This window comes from Macaca nemestrina, chromosome 14 (assembly GCF_043159975.1).
Source record: "Macaca nemestrina isolate mMacNem1 chromosome 14, mMacNem.hap1, whole genome shotgun sequence".
Lineage (NCBI taxonomy): Eukaryota > Metazoa > Chordata > Mammalia > Primates > Cercopithecidae > Macaca > Macaca nemestrina.
Window position 1 is genome coordinate 66,326,266 of NC_092138.1, and position 21,955 is coordinate 66,348,220.

Below are 21,955 nucleotides of genomic sequence, written 5' to 3' on the forward strand. Positions count from 1 at the left end.
GCACTCTGTCTCTCACAAGCCCATGATATTTGAGCAACTTCTTTAACTGCTCTAATCCTCAATTTTCTTATCTGTAGAATGGAATCATAATAGTGTCTGGAGTTGATGAGAGAATTTAATGAGAATACATGTAAAATACTTAGCATAACTCAATAGTATGCGCTCAATAAACATGAGCTGTTTCTAGAATTAGTATTTCTTTCCCTGCTAAAGTATGAGTTGAGGGCAGCGCCCCTGTCTCATTTACCTCAAGCATAGGAGATGCTAATCAATGTTTGTTGACTGAATGATTAAGCTAGAAAGGCTTGTATGGCTCCGAAGTCAGCACTAGGACAGTGGCTGGCATCATCGGAGAACTCAGGAGTGACCTCTATTATATCAGTGATCTCAGAGGAGGAAAAAGTGAAACAACTAAGAGTTTATGTCCCACCTACTTCTAAGACAGATTTGAGGCTGTTCATAAAATTTTGAACTAGAGTGGATGATAAACTACTAAAACTCAGTTGAGCTCTAAGCTCCCTGGCAGCATATACCAAAAGGAAAATGCAGCAAGTCATATATTGCTCAGAGTCCAACAACAACAACAAAATGCTGTTCACAGACTCAAGCTCAAACTCATTACAGAGCTTCAATTCTCTGCATGGTGCTGTTTGGGGTGCTTACAGTGACCTGGAGATGACTAACAACAGGGAGGGGGGTCCTGGAGGAGGGACAATAAGAGTCAGGACTGGGAAACAAGATGCCAAGCTAAGAGATGGGATTCCAGGTAGAGGTAATCAAGTTAAGTTGGCAAATGCTTCTAGGACATCTACTATGAGCCAGGCCCCATGCTGGGGATGAGGGTGGCTGGGCTGGAAATGTCCCTTGGTGGCCCGGAACAAAAATAAATGTTCTGAGTCATTTTCTAAATCCTGTCCTAAACTGGGGCTGCAGACTGAGAAAAATCAAGGTGGCATGGAGAAAGATTCCATTGAAACTACCATTATTCAGCCATTAGTTTCACTCAATCTTTCTTCTCGGAGAAGGAAAACGCGAAATTGTAAAATTGCCAAATACGTTCAGGTTTGACCAGAGTGAATCTGATTGTGCTGGGTGTTACCCAATGAGTCACAGGCTGTCAGTGTGGGAAAGGCCCCAAGGGCTGGTGATTCCACATTTGAGGATGGCAAAGGGGAGGCCAGACAGCAAAGGAATCTGTCAGGGGCCAGACAGCAGATTCAAGGTAAGCTTGGATATGAGGCTTCTGACTCCTGCCTCAAGCATCCTGGATCCGTTGATCCCTGAGCAACATACAAGTATCTGGCCCTGGGTTTCCCACCAGAACTACAGAGAGCTTCAAGTCTTAGCCCCCTTCTCCTAGTGGAGGACGAAGACAAGTGAATAATTGCAATGTAGTACGATAAGTGCTAGGAGCCTAAGAAGCAGACATAGCCCTAGGAGCCTAATGGAAGTGGCCAGACCCTATTCAGAGCTCACTCTGCGAGACACTGTTCTAAGCACCTTCCCTATTGGATCCTCACGAAAACCCTAAGATGTCAAGTCTGTTATTGCTTCCTCCCATTTTACAGATGAGGAAACTGAGGCAGAGGGTTAAACAACTTGCCTAGTCACAGGATCCAAAGATTGGGGGATAGGGGGAAGGAAGGAAAAAAAAGAGTAACTTGCCCAAGATCACACAGCTAAGAAGTAGAGAAGCTAGGGTCCGAACTCAAGCAGTCTGGTTCCAGAGTCTGCTCCACACTCACTCACTCCACTTAATCCAGACTAAGGGCAAGTGTAGCCCAAGAACGGCCCCCTGGAAAAGATGTAGCCTGAGTCTTTTTGGGGGGCTTTTTTTTTTGAGAAAGAGTCTCACCCTGTTGTCCAGTCTGGATGTGCAACGGCACCATCTTGGCTCACTGCAACCTCTGCCTCCCAGGTTCAAGTGATTCTCCTGCCTCAGCCTCCCAAGTAGCTGGGACTACAGGTATGCACCACCACACCTGACTAATTTTTTGCATTTTAAGTAGAGACCGAGTTTCACCATGTTGGCCAGACTGGCCTCTCAAAGTGCTGGGATTACAGGCATGAACTACTGCGTCCAGGCTTACCCTGAGTCTTAAGGATGGAGTTAGCCAAAGAAATGCCCAGGGAAGAGGAATTGCATTCCAACCAGAGGGAACAGCATCTGCGACAGCCTGGAGGCACAGAAAGCATGGTGCAGGGGAACGGCTATAATTCAGCACGATTAGAATTCAGGAGTTGCAGGAGGGGAAAGGGGGTGAAGTGTGAGAGGCTCTTCCCTCTCTGTCGAGCTGTTCAGCATCACTATCCTTTATCCAGAACCTAATATACACTCTGATATACAAACAGTGCAAATACATTATTGAAGCTTTCATGGTGTTGGTATGAAGAGATGGGATTTCTTTGTGCTAAAATGAATCAAGACGACCTCAAAGAAGAGGCAGAAAGGAAGTAATACCTGATGCATTGCCACAGGGCAAGTCTGTTCTCTCTAATCCATACTGTCCAAGTCCGTTACCTCGTACAGTAGTCCCTAATTACCCCACCTTACAGAGGGATATGCACACTAATTAGAAAGGATGTTAACCGCCATAGTGAAAATATTCTGAAGCAAATGAAATATTACTGGGAGCAAAAGGGTGATTTGTTTCTGTGAATTGTGCTTTTAAATGAGATCAAAGAATGCGAAAGGCTTCATTTTAATTATACCTGGAAGGACTTCTGCATACATCCCGTTTATGGCCTTCATGCACACAGCAGTCTGTCTCCCATCCCCCACTGCATAGAAACAAATAAATAAAAGCGCTTAAAAATCATATTTACTCTGATATCTTTGCATTACCCCCATTTGAGTTTTTAAATTACTGTCTGTATTTTTTTTCCCAAGGATGATATAACTAAAAAGAAGGTTCGTATTTGAAGTGTATCTATCTGATCATTGCACAAATGTTTTCAGGAGAAATCACTATATTTCTCCAAGATGGGTATGGGTTTTGTCATAGATCAAAGTGAGAGGGAGAAAAAAAAAAAGATAAATCATCAGAGATCCAAAAATACTTTTCATTTGGAGAAGATATCAGGCCATTTCGATGGGGCTGATGGAGTCCCTGTTCTGTCTCCATTACCTGCAGCAGGCAGCCCCAGCCAGGAGCCAACTACCAAGATTATATTCCCCATAAGATGGTCCCCGATATCTATATATATATATGATCTTCAACCTCTATTGATAGACCAATTTCACAAGCAAAGACTGGTGAAATGAAGCTGAAATGAACATCATGCTTTAACTCATTGAACCTATCAGGCCTGAGTTAATCTGACTGTCCACTGTCTCTGATAGAATTCAATTGATCAATCATGTTTCGGTGATAGTACCATTTCACTGGCTTATTGCTTCTTCATTTCAGAGCTTGACCTGTTAGATGTACTCGGACTGGCTTGACTCCTCTTGGATACACAGAGATCAGCCTCTGTCTGCCAACGTGTGTCATCTCCTGTCCCAGTTGAAAAGAACTCAAGAGGCTTTTGTGTATGTCTGTGGTGTGTTTTTCCACCAAATACACACACAGGAATGGTGGATTTATGAGGGCGTGGAACTGAACAAGCACAACTTATAAGAAGGGCTCTTCATTATTCAGAGAAGCACCATTATTTCCCTCTCCTGTAGTTAAATTGACTTGTTTGGGCTCTGTACCCTATATGGGCATATTCTTGTATTACACTGGCAAGTGTGCATGCCTAGACATCTGAAAAGGATAACAGCAACAAAATAATAACAATCACACCCCTCAAATACATATTCCTGTGGAACATGAAACATTCATCAGCTTATCTGATTCTCATGATAATCTCAGGAGATGGGCAGGAGATTACGATTCCATTTTGCAGATGAGAAAATGGGCTCAGAGAGGGAACGTGGCCTGCCCAGGGTCACACAGCAGAGTGATCAGGCCAAGTGAGACTGAGAGCCCTGGTGTCTCAACTCCTCAGTGCCTTGTACCCCAATGAGGCCAGTCTCCAGGTAATTTCAGAATTACTGAGCCATTTTGGACAAATCGCTTTGTCCCCAGCTCACTGGATGAAAGAAACATCCCCAAAATTCAAATCAGAGAATTCTGGAACTTGGAGTGGATTCCAAGCCTGTCTGCAGCTCCTTGTGCAACTTGGAAACTGAGGCTCAGAAGGCAATAAACTGTTGCCCCAAATCACCAAGATACTCAGCAGCCTAACAGAGACTTGAACTTGGGTCCCAGGTCCTCAGCTCAAGACTTTTTCACTTTCTCTCAATGCCTCCCTAATTTATGTCAAAACAATGAGCTTCTATCAACAGAGAGGACTTCATTCTCTACTGTCAACATGGCCCAATGCACTGCTACGGTTCCTTCGTGGCATTTAATTTAATTTTCCCAACTCCAAGCCAAGACTATGCTTAGGGAAATCAGGAAAGCGGCTTGCCCCGGTGGCTGCCTGAGGGAGGTGGCTCTTGGAGGCACAAGGCTGAGCCCAGCATGAGAGTCTCTGGAGGAGGCCAGGGCAATGACAGTTTGCAAATAAGCTTTGCATCTGCTCAGAGCTGGCAGAGTCTGCAAACACACTAATGGACTTTCCTCTGCCTGCGGGGAGTTGGGGAGAAGCCATAAATAAAGCAGGTGCCTCTGGGGGGAGCCATTGCCAAAGCCAGAGACCGGGCTGGGGATTAGGAGCTGGTTGAGGGTTGGGGGAGGGGCTTTGGGCCACCCACTGCACTGCATTGCACTGCCTCCCGGACAAAATGACAACCCATCTACCAGCAGCCCCAATCCCCACACCCCAGATTCCTGTCTCTGTTGCAGTTAGTCCCTTGTCTGATGATATCAATACATTCACAATTCCAGACACAGAAGGGTTGGGGGAGGAGGGTCATACGGTCTAATCTGGCCACAGTGTAGAGACCCTGTTGGAGGGAGATGAGACTGAGGTCCAGGGTCGAGTGGAAGCCCTCAGCCAGGACAGAGCTAATGGTCGGAATGGCTACCCAGAGAAGGGGGTAGGTTTGGGAGGTGATTAGGAGGGAAGGTATGCTGGAGTGAATGACTCACTGGAGGTAGGGGAGGAAATGTGCCTCTGAAGTTCCCTGTTGGAGGTTCTAGGCTGCCGTCTACTCCCACTCTGAGCAAAACCCACAGTCCCTCACAGCTTACCAGGCCTTACTGGTACCAATCTGAGTACCCACCCTGCAATCCCACCTTTCTGACCTCGTTTCCTCCCACTCTTTCCCCGCTTATTCTGCTCCCGTCACACTCGCCTCCTTAGGGTTCCACAGTCATGCCAAGCTCACTCGGCCTTGAGGTCTTTGCACTTGCTGTTTCCTCTCTCTGGAAACTTCCTCTCCCAGATATTTGCCTGGCTCACTCCTCCCTCCATTAAGGCCTCTGCTCAAACGTCAGCTCATCATTAGGACCACCCTCCAAAAACAGCAAAGGCTCCCACTCAGCCCTGCTTCATTCGCTGTCTCCTCACCTAGCTTTTCCTCCAGAGCATTGAACAGCATGCTGCTTATTTTCCTTATTTAGTTATTGTCTTTCCTCCTTAGAATGTCACTCATGTGGGCAAACACTTTTGTCTGTCTTGTTCATTGCTGTGTTCCCAGCAACTAGGACAATCCCTAGCACACATAGCAGGAGCACGATAAATACTTATAGAGTGAATTTCACTGAAACTGGCAAAAAAACAAACAAACAAACAAAACCAGGTAAAAAGGAGAAGGGAGACAGCTGCTTCCCTGTGACCTCCTGCTGGGAAATAGTGGCCACACCCTCCCAGGGGATATCTGATGCTCCCCTTCCATGTCTGGCCTAAGGGAAAACAAAGGGGTCCCTGAGGAAAACCCCTAAGGGAAAACAATGGGGTCTCCCAGGCCTTACCTACCTCTGAGACCACAGTGCCCAATACCACATCAATTTTATTTTAAAAAAAAATTAAAAGTAAAATTAAAAAATAAAAAGAACAAGATGGGTACAGAGAGGGGTACCTGGCTAAGGTGAATCCCTTGGCTCCAGCATACATCAATCTGTTGCTGGTGCTCTGGTCCCAAGCCCTGCCAGGGAGCCCACTCTGTGTCAAGGAGAGAAGGCCTGGAGATGGACTTGCAGTCCAAGCTTGTGAAAGGATCCTCAGAGAGCCCTCAACCACAGGCATCCAGTAAATGGATGAATGACACCCCAGGGAAAAGGCTCTGCATTGTAAATGTTTAAGTGACAAAAGTGGTGGAGCACAGAGAGCGAGCTCTGGCTCTGCCGCTTGCCAGCTGTGTGTTCTTACACTTCTCTCAACACGTCTGTGCAATGGAGTCAATAAATTGTGCCAGGCCTACAGCACTGGTCAGAGCATGTGAGAGAGTGCTGTCTACACAGCGAGCACCTCCTGAGAGTCAGTAAGGACTGAGAGTGAGGACAGGAAAACAGAAGCCATTTGCTAAATTAGAAAGAACAAGGGCTGGGATCTGTGACTCCCCCCTGTAATCCCAGCACTTTGGGAAGCTGAGGCAGACGGATCACCTGAGGTCAGGAGTTTGAGAACAGCCTGCCCAACATGGCAAGACCCCGCCTCTAGTAAAAATACAAAAATTAGCTAGGTGTGGTAGTGTGCACCTGTAGGCCCAGGTACTGGGTGGCTGAGGCAGGAGAATCACTTGAACCCGGGAAGCGGAGGTTGCAGTGAGCCGAGATCATGCCACTGCACTCCAGCCTGGGCAACAGACTGAGATTTTGTCTCAAAAAAAAAATTGAAAGTAAAATTTTAAAAATAAAAAGAACAAGATGTGTACAGAGGGGGGTACCTGGCTAAGGTGAATCCCTTGGTTCCAGCATACATTGATCTGTTGCTGGTGCTCTGGCCTCAATCCCTGCCAGGGAACCCAGTCTGAGCCCTCAGGGAGTCCATTCTCTGTCAAGGAGAGAAGGTCTGGAGATGGACTTACAGTCCTAGCTTGTGAAAGTATCCTAAGAGAGCTCTCAACTGCAGGCAATGAGAGTCTAGAGACAGAGGGAACCTGTCCAGTACAGGAGGATGGGGGGTCAGGGAAGGCTTCCTGGGAGGATAAGGTGGCATCTGAGCCAAGATTCGGATTTGGGGGCATGAAGGAGGAGGCAAGGGGCATCCCAGACAAGGATAAGATGCAGGTGGGGGTATGCTCACTGACTGAGGCCCCTGGGAGCTTGGCACCCATGAAGGGGGGTCACATAGCTTTCACAGCTCCACATCTAAATCAGGCTATGCTTCTGTGTCTCTGGGTCAGGCCTTGCACACAATGAGTACACAATACATGCAGATTTTGCTTTTTAACAGACTCCACAGAACTTCCCAAAAGAAAGACACCCTAGAGAGAAATCCATTCATTCCAGTGGTTGTCCATAAGCGTGAGGAGATCAGAGGAGACTTGGGAAATCTATGAATTATTACTAATATTGTTATGGGGGAGGAGTTATGGCATTTAATGGATGGGGCCAGGGATGCTACCCAGCACAGTCCAGTAAATACTTGGCCTGCATCTCACACATCTATGGAATGATCCATCACACACTGAAGTTGGTGAAAACTCTTTATAAATATGTGAGTCATGAACGTAACTCTGTATTACTGATATACACAAAGACTTGGTGTTTTCATTTACACTGATTTTTCCAAGGATACAACCACCATATACATTGAGGGAAGATTATGCTTTGCTTTGGTTGGAATTTTATCAGGACATGTTCATAATTTCAGAAAATCAGTTTGCTGATGGCAACACCGCCAGAGATATTTATGTTGCCAAAAAACACAGCTGTCCACATTTGTAGCTGCTGCATTCATGGAGATTCTACGCCTAAGTGCAGGCAACTAACTACTTTATTATGTCTTCTGGTGTAGTCATGTCTGAGCATTTACATAATGAAAATATATCATTTTATTATGATTTTACTTTTCTTTCCTCTTTCTGTTACAATTGGGGCATTAAATCTATTTTTTAAATTATGTGTATGGGTGGATTTCCTCTAAATTTCATTTTAGGACAGCAAAGGAAGCACTACAAAATACTTGTTTTAAAGAGGAAACATTGGGTTGATATGATTTTTTTCCACCACATTCAGCTAATTTTGTATTTTTTATAGAGATGGGATTTCACCATGTCGCCCAGGTTGGTCTTGAACTCCTCAGCTCAAGGGATCCGCCCCTCTCAGCCTCCCAAAGTGCTAGGGTTACAGGCATGAACCACCTCACCCGGCTGGGGTTACACGATTTAAAATCACTATATATGATTCCAAGGCGCCTCCAGTTCCACCCTTCGAGATTATCCCATATTAGGGACTATCTTCCTAATTTGTCTTGCTAAAAAGGGGATATCTCTAGAGAGAAAGAGTTCTCCAGACCCTTTTTGAGGGACAGAAAGACAGATACCAAAAACAACTGTGAAATAAATGTACTTCCTTGATCATGAATAGCAAAACTTGTTCCTAAAAGACAAGACCTGGATTCCCTCTGCCCTTTTTAGAAAACCATTTCCCAAATACAAGATTCCAGCTAGGACCGAGCCAAGAAGAGTCCCAGGTTCCTACAGCAGCTTCTCCTCCCTGCTGGAGCCTTCTCTCAGCTTTCTGTACCTAGGTCAAGAGGGAAAGGCCAGGGAGAGAAAAATCACCTTGAAAAATCAACGCTGCTGCTGCCCTGAAAACATGCAGAATGCGCGTTGGAGCTCCAAGAGCAAGGCAGGTGGGACTAAGACTGGGGTGAGGTGTAGGGCAAGGGAGGGGTGTTACGGGGGTTATATGCTGCCTCTGCCAACTAGTAGAGTGGTTATATGCACAGGCTCTGAAAACAGAGTGCCTGAGTTTGAATCCCAGCCTTGTGACTTACTGGCTCTGTGGCCCTGGACTGGTTATCGAAACTCTGTCTCTTTTTTTTTTTTTGAGATGGAGTTTTGCTCTTGTCACCCAGGTTGGAGTGCAGTGGCACAATCTCGGCTCACTGCAACCTCCGCCTCCCAGGTTCAAGCAATTCTCCTGCCTCAGCCTCCTGAGTAGCTGGGATTATAGGTGCACACCACCACGCCAGGGTAATCTTTTGTATTTTTAGTAGAGACTGGGTTTCACCATGTTGGCCAGGCTGTTCTCGAACTCCTGACCTCAGGTGATCTGTCCACCTCGGCCTCCCAAAGTGCTAGGATTACAGGCATGAGCCACTGCACCTGGCCTCATTTTTTCCAACAGCCAAAGGAAAACAGTATTAGTACATACACACTCACCACACTCACCTATCACACAGTAAGTGCTTCGCTCTCACCAATCAGCCTTGTACAGCTGAGGATGGAGGGCAATTTTTTCCCCAGTGGTCACACTTTAAAGCCAAAGAGAACTGGACTGGGAGCAGGGACCTGAGTCCCTCTTCCCTGTAGACAACTCACACTCAACTGGTCCTCAGAGGCCATCATCTCCAACTCCCCCATTTTATAAATAAGGATACTGAGACTCAGAGAGGGGAAGAAAATGGACAAAGCTCACACAGCAAACTAGTGTTAGATTCCCAGCCTAGACCCATTCCACTGCATCATGATGCCTCTCAAACACGCTGGGCATCAGTTTGTCCATCTGCAAATGGGGAGTGGGGTGATGATTGTCACCGGGTGGCACCAGGGATCGCTGAGTGCCATGACAAACGGAAAGGCCCTCAGCAAGCACTTATTATACCTTTGCCAACTCTGAGCACATAGCAGGTGCCTGCCACACACTCATCACACGGGTTACATGATCTCTTCCTGGCCAGGGCCTGTTTGGATGAAAGGTTGGTTCTCAGTTGTTTGGTGAGGAGTGAGTGAGGGCATGCCAGCATGCCTGAAAACAGAACTGGAAAAGGGAACTCTGGCGTCTGTAACCAGAGGGAAAGCAAGAGATTCTGCAAAGAAGAGAGAAGCCCATTCCCTCACTTACTACTTTCATGTGTGTGCCAGGCCCTATGCTGGGCACTGAGGGCGTCTGGGATGAATGGGAGACGATTTCTGCCCTTGGAACTCAAGGTCGGAAGCAGGAGGCAGGAGAAGGCTGTGGGGCCTCAGAGCCAGCCATCTCCATGCGGCAGCCTTCTGTGTGGGGCAAGAAGAGTTTTCTGAGGCGGGCGTCTGGCCACAGAGCATGGGGATACACATAGGAGACAGAGATGGAAGGAAGGCCTTCTCTCCAGGGCGCAAAGCGCAGGTGGCAGGGTCAAAATCCAGTCCCGAACTTCCCAAGCCACTGCAGGTCACTGGAAAAAGGGATGCCTTTGTGTTTGTGCCTTTTTCTAATTTTCCACCGGTGCAAGAGACAAAAAGTTTATGTCAGGGCATCATCCAGCAAGATCAGAACCCACTCAGGCTCGGGGACAGAGGGAAGAAAGAGTGGCAGTCGCACCCAGGAGGACCGGCCTGTCCAACATCAAGGAATGATCAAGAACTCCCATCCCGGTTCCACGCTGCGCGTCCCCCATTTGAACTGGCCTCGCCCCTCCAGGCCAGGTCCCGACGCCAGCTCCGTCCGGCCCCCGCCCGGCGCCCTCGCCCCGGCGAGCATCATCTGCTCCGCTGCCCAGCTCCCGGCTGCCGCCGCGCCCGCGCCCCCCGGGGCCCCAGAAAGCTGGCATCCGTTGTTACCATAACAAACTCAATTGTTCTCAGCGGGGCCCCGGCAAATAAAGTCATTCATTACGGGCCTCTCCCGGCTGCCGCGGGCCGCGCGGCAATCAGCGGGCCGAGCCACGCGCCAGCGCCGGGACCTGCAGGGCGCGCCGCCGCCTCCACGCTGCGCCCCGGGCCCCGCCGCGGCCGCGCCGGCGGGGGCAGCGCCGGCCGCCGATTAGTTTTATCTCGGAACGTCAATTGACTTAGACTGATTGGCTTCCTGCCGCCAATGTCAATTAAATTGCAAATGCTTGGCGGAGGCCGGCGCGAGCGGGCGGCCTCCTTCCCGGGGGCGCCGCGCGCTGCCTTCTCTTTGCGCCACGTTCTGCAGCAGCTGAATTCATTTCTCCTTCCACGTCGCGCAGGAAATCCAGGTGCCATCCTGGAAGGCGTCTGCCCTCCGCCCCCGGCCCTAGGGCCTCCTCCGTCGGAGCCCGAGCCCCGAGGACCCCCGGCCGGTGGGCGGGAGCGAGGCCCACGGGGCTCCCGGACCGCGGGGCCGAGGAGGAAGGGACCGGCCTCCCCGCAGGGACCTCAGCCTCTCTGCCGAGCTGTATTCGCACAGTGGCACCGCGGATCCCTGGATATCCCTCAAAGATCTTGGGATATGACTCTTGCGACCTTGAGCGACTCGCTTCCTGCTCCTCTCATGCCTGGCTTTCTTCACCGGCCACGAATAGGCTCGAAGGAGATGGTGGCCGGGGTCCCGTCCAGCCCACGCCCAGTGCCTGGGTGTGCAGAGGGAGGAAGGCCTGGCAGCATCACCAACGTCCACCTGGTGTTGACTCTGTGTCGAGCCTCGGATGAGCATGGTCTAATCTTCCCCCACAACCCTCGGAAGCAGATACTGTTAACTATCCCTTTTCTACAAAGGAGCGAAGTGGGGTGCAGGCCACAGAGTGGCCAGTTGGGTTTCAGACGCCTGGGGCTGCGTGGCTATACACTGTACTTAGGGAAAGGCGCTGTGAAGGAATAAGAAAGGGAAACGGAAAACGGCCCAACCTAGACCTGGGCACCTCCCACTGCCAAGAACTGTACCAGGTGTTTTACCTCTGTTACGAAATTCTCACAGTAATTGTATGACCTAAGTATATAGTCCCCATTTTACAGATGGGGAAACTGACCCTTGGAGATGTTCAGAAATGTGTCCCTTGCCACAGAGTGGGTATGTGAGATGAACTATAACGATACTCTCATAGGCAATAGAGCTTTACAGCTTACCAAGCACTTTCTCATGCACTGCTTCTCGCTGAATTTCCACAAGAATTTGAAGAAGGCGTCCTGCTCTCTCTGTTGCCAGTAGGAAAATCGAGGCCCAGCATGGGTGGTTCAAGATCACCAGCAAGGGAGTGCCAAGCCAGGAGGCCCCTGAAGGCCTTGAACGAGATGGCTCAGGCACAGGCTCTGCTGGTTCCGTCTCCCCATTCTTTGGGGAGCTAGGAAGGAGTCATACTCTGGAGTCTGCTGGAAGGTGCTTGGGGCCATGGGGAAGAGCAGGAAACGGGGCTCCCCTGAAAGAAGGCGTTTGCTGGAGAGACCATAAATTAGGCCCCCAAACAGTTGTTTTTCACCCATTGTCTCTGCCTCTCTGCCTGCCTGCCTGCCTCCTTAAGGTGATCTCCTGAGAGGGAGGTACGCAGGTTCTTAACTGATAAAATGTGCCAGCAGTTAAAAGATACAAACCTGACCAATCGTCCTTTTCAGAAAAGAGATGTTCACGGAACAAAAGTACTATTCAGAAGTGCTGGATGGCGTTTGTGTCTGAGACAGAAAGGAAACGAACAGCGAGAAGATGAAGAAGGAGGGGGGAAGCGGCAGGGAGCGGGGGAGGAGAAAGGATCAGGAGCTGGAAGGGTTGTCCAGGCTCAGTGCATCCTATCCTAGGCTCCGGAAGGGCAGGACCTGACTCAGACCACACCACAAGGCCACGGCTGAGTCAGGATGAGAAACCCCGGCTTCTCCAGTGTTGTGTCAGGCTCACCTTACTTCTGACAGCTGCCCTCAGCTACAACTTGAATTATGTGTGTTTCTGAAACATGGAGCTGAAATTCTGCCAGCATGAATTCCAGTTGGTATTTCTTTCCTTTTCTTCTGACCCTAAGCTGAACAATCCTATCATGAAACTTAGCAATGTAAATAAAATGACCATTAAAAAAGAGAGAAAGCCTGTAATCCCAGCATTTTGAGAGGCTGAGGCAGGAGGATCACTTGAGCCCAAGAGTTCAAGATCAGCCTAGGCAACACAGCTAGATCTTGTCTTGACAAAAAAAATTTTAAAACATAGCCGGGTGTGGTGGTGCATGCCTGCAGTCCCAGCTACACAGGAGGCTGAAGTGCAAGGATCGCTTGAGCCCACGAGGCCAAGGCTGCAGTAAGCTGTGTTCGCACCACCGCACTCCAGCCTGGGCAACAGAGTGAGAACCTGTCTCAAAAAAAAAAAAAAAAAAAAGAGAGAGAGAGAAAACAAAAGATCTGGGAATTTAGAACATTCTCAACAAGATATTTTTGAGGAATCTAGATTCAGAGTAAAAACACTTTGCTCTGATAATAGAAAAAATAAAATAATAGATAATATTTTTGAAACTTGTCATGTGTCAGTGCTAATCAAAATATTATAGGCAACATTTTCTAATTACCAGAAAAGGCAGGAATTATTATCCCCCTTCGACAGGTGAGGAAATCAAAGCCCAAAGAAGCTAAAGCCCTTTGCTGTCAAAGCTCACACTGCTAGTAAAAGGAAAGGCGGGGCTTAAACCCCAGTCTACCCACTGCGCCACCTGCTGTGGCTTAAAACCCACATGTGACCAGCCAGCTGCACTTGAAGGTGACCAACTTGCAGGTGTGACAGGGAAGTGTGCACAACAGTGTTAGGAAAGCTTTGGAAATGGCATACCCCTGAGTGATGCAACAGACTCTGAGCCAAGGTCCCCCTGAGCTCAGCCAGACAGGTTGATGGGGGGATAGGCAGAATTGCGAAAAAGTAGAATCAGAGCCCCATGTTGGAGAGAGCTGAGGACATTCCCCTGGAGAACACAGCCTCGTACGGATGTCATCCTGTTGTGACACCCTCTGTGAGAGGCAGACTGGGATGGCCAGTAAGTACCCAGGTGCTAGTCCCAACACTGCCGCTGTTGAGCTTTGTGACCTTGGGAAATTGTCTCACTCTCTCTATGTCTCTATAAAATGGGGATAATAAGAGTATCCACCTGGTACAGTGGTTGTGAGTATTATGTGAGTTAATAATTTAAAATCTACATAGTCAGCACTCAGTAAATATTAGCCAATATAATTATCCCATATTGCAGTTCCTCTTTGGGGCTGTGATCTATACACATCTGGAGCACATGCTTAGGTACGGCAGGCAGAAAGAGGACCATAGGCACCAGCATCCGTATGTGTGCATGTGTGTGTTTAGATCATGAGACAGCTCCCTCCCCATCTAGAATGGCTGTCACAAGATCCTGGAGGATGGAGACTCTGGGGTCAGGCAGGACTTGGGGGATGTTTGATGTGCAAGGCTCTGTGTTCTGCTCAGCAGCCTCCACTCATTCCCCAGATGAGCCCATGGCTTCTGTGACATCCATGGCCCCCATTCAGTACATATTTGCTGTTGTGAACCAGGCCCTGTGCTGGACACTAAGGTGACATTGGTGACTGCTCCAGACACAGTTCCTGCCTTCATGGAGCTCACAGTCTTGCTGGGAAAACAGGCAAGTGACAAATGTGATATTTTGATGAACAGGCAGGTTCTGTGTGCTGGTGGGGAGTTAGGTTGGAGGGGAGCATCTAAGAAGTCCTCACTTAGGAAGTGACACAAGCTAGATCCTGAAGTTTGGGATGTCAGCCAGGTAAATGGTAGGGTGAGAGAGGAAGACAGTTTTTCAAGCAGTGGGAAGAGCATAATAAAAGGCACTCTTTATTGAGCACTTATATGTGGGGTCATCCTGAGCACTTCACATGCATCATCTCATTCAATTCATATAACAGTCCAATCACAAGCACAATTGGGAAACTGAGGCTCAGAGATTAGTCCAAGGTCCCAGGAGTAGTCATTATTGAGTCAGCACTAGAACCCTGGTTGTCTGACTCCTAGGTTGCAAACAGGACAGAGCATTGGTGTTTAAGGAATGGAAAGAGGTTTGGTGTGACTAGAGCAGTTGTGAAAAGAGGAGAGTGGAGAGGGCCTGGCAGCCTTGTTAAGAAGTTTGCATGGCTTTTGAGAACAATGGGCAGATTTGAAGGTTAAAACCCTTCAGGCAAGTCATTGATCAGAACTTTATTTCAGCTGCTATGTGGAGGGCAGACTATTATTTGGACAAGTCAATGACATTGGAGATGGGGACCAGCCAGCAGGCTACAGCAATAGTCCAAATGAGAGAAGAGAGAGAGTGCTTAGACCAAGGCAGTAGCAATGGGGATAGAGAGAAATGAGCAGATTCAATGGATATTTACCACAGAGATGCAGTGACCTTGAGCAAACACTTACCATAAGGCAGGCCTTTTTCTGTGGTCACATGTAGAGGCACAAACTTTCTAAGCAGTGAAAGTGGTGGAGCCCCTGCTTCTGGCTAATTTAAATTCCAGAGAAGGCTGGGTGCAGTGGCTCACGCCTGTAATCCCAGCACTTTGGGAAGCTAAGACAGGTGGATTGCTTGAGCTCATGGGTTTGAGACCAGCCTGGACAACATGGTGAAACATCATCTCTACAAAATTAACCAGGCATGGTGGTTCGTGCCTGTAGTCCCAGCTACTCTGAAGCTGAGCTAGGAGGATGGCTTGAGCCCGGAGGCAGAGGTTGCATGGGCAGCAGAGCCAGACCTTGTCTCAAAAAAAAAAAAAAAAAAAAATCTGGCAAAAATTATAAAATCACAACACTCCCCTTTTCCTAAAGCACCAAAAAGATTTCAAAAGCATTTTTCCATCTTTTATTTTATATAAATCTATGAGGGATATGTGACTATAATCTCCACAGATGTGAGAAGTGACCTGCCAAAGGTCATGTGGCTGACAGAGAAAGATCTAGAATCTAACTCTAGCTCTAGTGCTCTCTGGTACACCACAGAGTGTCAGAACCCAAAAGACCCTCAAAAATCATCTGTTCCAATTTCCACATTTTAATATGAGGAAAACAAGGCTCAGAGAGAAGTGACTTGGCCAAGGTCACACAGCAAGTAAAGGCTTAGAGTAGAACCAAGGACTTCACTCCCAGAAAGGTTTACATCAAGACATTTGGACCATGGAGGTGAGAAAGGACCAGATTAATCTCCAGTAGCAATGGTCCAGCCTCCCCCTCCCTGACTGAATGCTGACAAAGAAGTGACACTTCAGCAAATGATCAGCCCACCTCCAACCCAGTTTACAAGCATACTAAGCTCATGAATGGCCGGTACACACTGCCCTGCTCCTCTACCCCTCTTGTCCCTAATCCTGGACAGCAACTAAGCTGTCCTGGGTCGATGTTGCCACCTGGTGGCTGGTGCTGGGAAGTGTCTGACCCCCTCCTCACTTTCATCCTCCACTGTTCAGTCCCTCAAGAGGCTATGCCTTTCTCTCTGCCTATTTCCTCTCATAGATCAGTTAATGTTGCTACAAGCAATTTGTTTCTCACACATACCTTCTCTCACACCTTTTATCCTTCTTCCTCTCTCAATTTTTCTCAAATTACCTTAAGACATTCTCTTGTTCTCCCTCTCACCCATTTTACTCTATCACTGGGATAAAATGCCCCAAGGAAGGACTAATACAAATGTTAATTTGTACTAATAAAAATGAAAACTGGAAATTTCAAAGTGAAATTTAAACACATGCAGGCACACACACACCTCGCCCCCACCCCCCAACCCTCCCCTCCCACACAAACACACACACACACACACACACACACACACACACACACACACACACACGAGTCACCCAGAAACATTCGAGAAACACCCAGAAACCCCTGTGGAATCAGAACAAAAATCTCCCCTTGCTCGACCACCTTTTACACCTGCTCTTCCTCAAATGCCAGGAGTCAAGATAAATACCAAACTCACTTCCTTATTTTGTTTTGTTTCATTCCCAATCAATAGCATTGCTAGGTTTTTTTTCCCATCAAAAATATGCCCCAGATGGGGTCTCCAGGAGGCTGCAGGCCAGTACAGAGCTAAGCTGGATGGGGAGACGAGGCAGCGTTCTGAAACATCCACTCACCAGGCTCTTGGGTGGCACAAGCTGGCTGCTGCTGGCACAGAAGGAAGCCTTCTGGAGGGAAATTAGACCTCAAGCCCTACCGACAGTCTGCTGGGAAGGGGAGAAGGCTCGGTAGCTACGTCTTTCTGTGGGAGCTCAACCTGGGATAGAAGCAAGAAGCACTACATATCCCAATTGGCTAGTGGAGGATTTCCAAAGCCCAGTGTGTCTTGTCACTCCCTCCTCAGCTCAAAGACCTGCCATGGCTCCCACTGTCTTCAGGAGCTAAGAATGGGAGAAACGACTGATGACACCTTTCTTTTAACTGAAACCTCTTAACTGTTCTCCTTATCTATATGAGTGATAAGTAGGCAAGTTCAGACTTTGCAGCAGCCTGAAGCAGAAATTTTCAAAGTGTAGTCCAGGGAGCCCTGTCAGGGTTGGAAGAAGGGGTCTCCAAGATGCTTTCAGGTGATCTGTGAGGGCAAAATTATTGTGTGTTTTTTAATTTTATTTTAAATTCTGGGACACATGTGCAGAACGTGCAGGTTTGTTACATAGGTATACATGTGCCATAGTGGTTTGCTGCACCTGTTATTTTCATATTAATGCCAAGGTGTGATTTGCCTTCTTCACTCTCATTCTCTCACGAGTCTACAGTGGAGGTTTTCAGAAGCTGTAAGATGTGTTCCATCACAACAGAGCAAATACAGAAGCAGATATGAGAGTCCAGCTGTTTTCTATTAAGTCAGACACTGAAGAGACCTGCAGAACTATAAGCCAATGCCATTCATACTAAATTTGGGGGGTTTGGAAGATTTGGTTCTTTCTTATTTCAAAAATATCTTTTATGTTACTTGTTTGTTACTGTTATTTTTAATGAATAAATATTTTTAACTTTCATCCATTTTAATTAACCCTCAAACTAAAGCTCCTTGAAGTCCTCGATAATTTTTAAGAGTTTAAAGGGACCCAGGACCAAACATTTGAGAACTGCTGCTCTAAAATAATGCCAAGAGGACTTGAGATGGAACCAGGAGAAACTCAGAATTTTGGTGCCAGAAAAAACCTCAGCAATTCCTTGATCTCCATTTTAGATGGAAAAACTGATGCCGAGACAGAGACAGGGACAGGAAGAAGGGACACAGCAGGGTAAGGGGTTTGAAGCCTTGTAAAGTCTCTGAGCCACAGACTGTGCGGCCAGGGATTAAACCGTATTCCCAAGCCAGAGAGAAAGGACTGTGGGATTCTCTTCCCCGTGGGGCAGCAGGGCATGCAGGGCGGAGAAAGCCAAGACCATTTCACCTCAAGTTTCAGACTGTCTTGGCAGGGGACTGCCCACAGCAGATGAGACTGTATCCTCCTCCTCCATCGGCCCCACCACTCTTGTACTGGTTGGCCTCAAACTGACTCCCTGAACTGAGATCCCAACATGGCAGCACCCTACCCTCTCCCATACCCCCAGGACTCTCCTGAACACCCGTACACCGCCCCCTGGGAAAAGGAACTGGGGGTGAGAGGAGGGGGAGGGGCTGGGGCAAACCAGGTGTGCAAACAGAGAGGGTGGGGGTTCAGTGGCGTTGGCTCTCACGGGGGCTCTTGCTCACTGAATCAAAGTGAAACTTGGGGACCCAGGAGTGAGGAGGAACCGAAACCTGAGCCCCCACCCGTGGGACAGGCCCTGGGCACTACAGAAAGGCCCCAGGAGCCCCCTCCAATTGGCCACCTGGCCTCAGATGCCCTGTGTTACCACAAAGGCCTCCAGCAGTTGTCTATCTGGGTCTCAACTGAGGTGCCCATGGCTATAAGATCAGGGCAGAGATCACAGGGAGCCAGGCAGGGAGATGGAAACCAGGTCCTCACCATCTCTGCCACTAACTGCCCCCTGCATACCCTTGGGCCAAGCCTGCGCCTTCTGTGCCTGGGCTACCCTACCTACAGGGTATAGAGTACATGACCTGCCAAGGAGTGTGGCTGCTTGGCCCCCGCCCTAAATTCTTGCCTCCACTACCCTACCCACCTCTGGCCTGTGAGCCTGACTACCCACTTCCCTGACCACACAAATACACACACGCGCACTCGGCCCCACCAGCCAATTCCAGGACCTGCCTCCTGTTAGCTTCAGCTGCCACAGGCAGACTGAGCCAAACTGGTTTCTTCAGAGGTCATGCTAAGACTCCAGAAGCTCAAAGACCTTCAGGCCGAGAAAAACAGAGCACAAGTGCCGAGAGCAAGTTGAGTGGGGAGCGCGTGAAAACTCAGGCCCAGCAGCCTCAAATGACTGTTGCCTTGTGGGCTGCCAGGCTGCCAGATGCCCCAGGGTTGCCAGATCTGATTTTTCTTCCCAAAAGAAGCCAGGCATCCTTCCATACATGAAATTTCCTGATTTTGCAATGTTGGTAACTAATTCAAAACCATCATCCATACAGGGCAAGCCAAGGAAAGCACGGCTGCCAGGCTGCCAATTTCCCCCCTGGGTTCTATGTGATGCCCCCACCATGACCACACCCCAGCGGAACCTTGGTACGGACTCCTGCCTGGACAAAAAGAGAACTCAGGAAACAACCCAGCCCTCTACATGAGGGGACATCCAGGGGACAGCTCACAGAGGGCCAGGGAGGGGACCTGTCCTTGGAAAGCCCCTGCAGAGTCCAAGACAAAATGGTCGTAACCTCCTTCCTGCCCCCAAAGCCACTCTGGGAAAAGGAGATGGAGAGCCTGCCTGGTCACCCATACTCCACACTGGACCCTAAAGAATCCTTGGGTCTCAGCCAGCTGTGAAGGACCAATGACCCAACACTGGAAATCCCCACAGGGGAGCGGGCTGGTTCCGGAGAGCCAGGCCAGGTCCAGGCTCAAGGACAGCATTCCAGATAGCAGGCCCTGAGTGGGCAATGGCCTGGAGACAGGAAGCTGAGCCAACACACAGGGACTGGAGGCACAGGAGGAATGAGCAGGGGGAAAGGGAGGCCCGCGAGGGAAGGGCAGGGCTTCTCTCAAGAACTGAGGTCAGTGCCGGGGGACGTGTGGGCAGTACCCCATGGGGAGAGAAGACTGATGGGGCCGGCTGTCAACAGTGGGGATGGCGGTCCGCCCTGTGAGAAGGGAGGAAAGGAGGGAGAGGATAACTGAATTTGTCACATCAAAAGGCAAGGGATGCCAAGGATTTTCCATGGAGTCATCCTCTCCCTCTAGGTTTTCTGGGTTTTACTGTGTGATCTGGGCAGACCGCCTCTCTTCTCTGAGCCTGTTTTCCCATGTGAATGACGGAGTGGGGCGTCTCAGGTGCTCTCCAAGGCCCTTTCAGCTCCCACGGGGGAGTCTCAAGGTCCAGGCTGGTGGCCCCAACCACCCCTCAGAGGCCCAGCCCTCTCAGGCCCAGAGTGCTGCCCTCTGCCCCCACCCTGGGGGCCTCCACCCCTCTGTGCTCCCTGTGCCTCTCTTCAGGGAAAACTGGGGCCTGACCCTTTTCTTCTGTCATGAAGCAGGTGGGGAGACTCAGCGTCCTGAAGGCAAAGGAGGAGGAAAGTGAGTGGCCCTTCGTTCTGTAGCCGACACCTGGGGGCACTGTTGTTCAGTCTGGATGCCCCGGGCTCCTGGCTGTAGGCAATCGGCTTCTTCAGTACCATGGAATCGCCCCATGGCTCCACGGCTCCAAACAGGAAGGTGGTGGTGGGCGAACCAGCCAGTTCCAGCTGCCAACAGGACCGTGGCTGAAGCCTGCTGTCCTCTGCCATGACGGGCCTCACATCCTCAAACACAGGCCTCTCAGTGGTCATCTACTCAGCACTGACTATAGCCAGGCCCTGGGGCCACGCCCTTGGCAGCTGTCACTTCACTTCATTTTATTCTCACAGTAACCCACAAGGCTTGCATCAACTCTATTCGCCAGATAACAAAATGGAGGCGCAGAGAGATAAAGTAACTTGCTACAAGAAGTCCTCAAACCATTTCATCCCTGCCCATGAGCCTGTGCCTTGACTCAACACCTTATTTGGGTCTCTCCAGGGATCAGAGATCTGTGAACTCTCAATCCCACAGGGGCTGCCTATTACTCCTGACTCAGGAATCCTGAGCTTTTCCACACACCCATCCCTTCCGGGAGCTCTGAGAGGGCTCTCCCCACTTCCTGCTTCCATTTTCTGTCCTGATCCCGGGAGCGGCAGACAGCATCTATGCATCCAGGGAAGATAAAGGGTCCTAGGAGAGAAAAGACCAGGGCCTGCCCGTGTCAGAGGGCCCAGGGGTCCAGCATGGTCTGTGAGCTTCTGAAACCCCTTCCCTCTGGCCATAGCTCCCGTGGAGGTCTGCTAGGCAGGGCTGAGGGGGCATTCAGCCTGAAAGAGATAGGGGAAGAGGGGATTTGGGGAGAGAGATAGCAAGAGAGAATACAAGAAGACAGAAAGGAAATTGAACGAGTGAATGAGTGTGAGAGAGAGAAGGACAGGGAGAGAGAGAGTAGGAGAGAGTGTGTGTGTGAGAGAGAGAGAATATGTATGAAAAGGAAAGCTAGTGAGAGCTAGACCAGTAGACAGAAACAGACACAGAGGAAGGTTCAATAAACAGGAAATAAACAAAGCCAAATAATACAGAATGAGATGCACCCCCAAAGACATGCGGAGAGACACAAAAACAGAGAGGAAACAGGCATCCCCAAAAAGGAAGTCATAATGGGAGCACCTGGCTAAATGCCCTCCAACAAACTTCCCAATGAGAGTCTCATCAGACTTGGCATCTTCTGGAAAGGACAGGCCACCTCTGGACCCTTGCTGTCCTTCTTGTGCCCTCCTCAGAAGGCTGGAAACTCCCTTGCAATGTACACCTACTGCCCAAAAAGAAACCTCTGGCCCCCACAGTCCACACTGGCTGGACGGGTCAGCTTTCTGAACTGGTGAAAGGGATTTGCACTCCGCTGACCTCAGTGTGTTCAGGGCCTTTCAAACTCAGGGCCCTGTGGGTTATTGTGAGGGGGACAGGGAGGGGACCTAAGCGGGGAGAGCGGCGGAAGGAGGTCTCACCAGAGATCAAAGGCCCAGGAAGGAACCGAGGGTCTGAGGCTGCCCTTTCACCCATGGCCGCTATTCACAACCCGGCCTGCTTTGCCAAGTC

At 49.3% G+C, this 21,955-nt stretch overlaps 1 protein-coding gene across 6 annotated transcripts in view; it reads right to left on the reverse strand.

Moving 5' to 3' along the window:
• LOC105497299 (paired box 5) overlaps positions 1-21,955 on the reverse strand; it is a 195,774-nt gene that overhangs the window by 137,375 nt on the left and 36,444 nt on the right. For 4 of the 6 annotated variants that reach the window (XR_011612705.1, XM_071078013.1, XM_071078017.1 and 1 more), the window contains exon 6: positions 2,713-2,781. The exons of the other annotated variants lie outside the window; for them this stretch is intronic. Coding sequence is in view for 3 of the 4 variants with exons in the window: in XM_071078013.1 (XP_070934114.1) it covers positions 2,713-2,781 (69 nt within the window). In the remaining variant the exon portion in view is untranslated. The remainder of the gene's footprint in view (positions 1-2,712; positions 2,782-21,955) is intronic. 6 annotated transcript variants of the gene reach the window in all.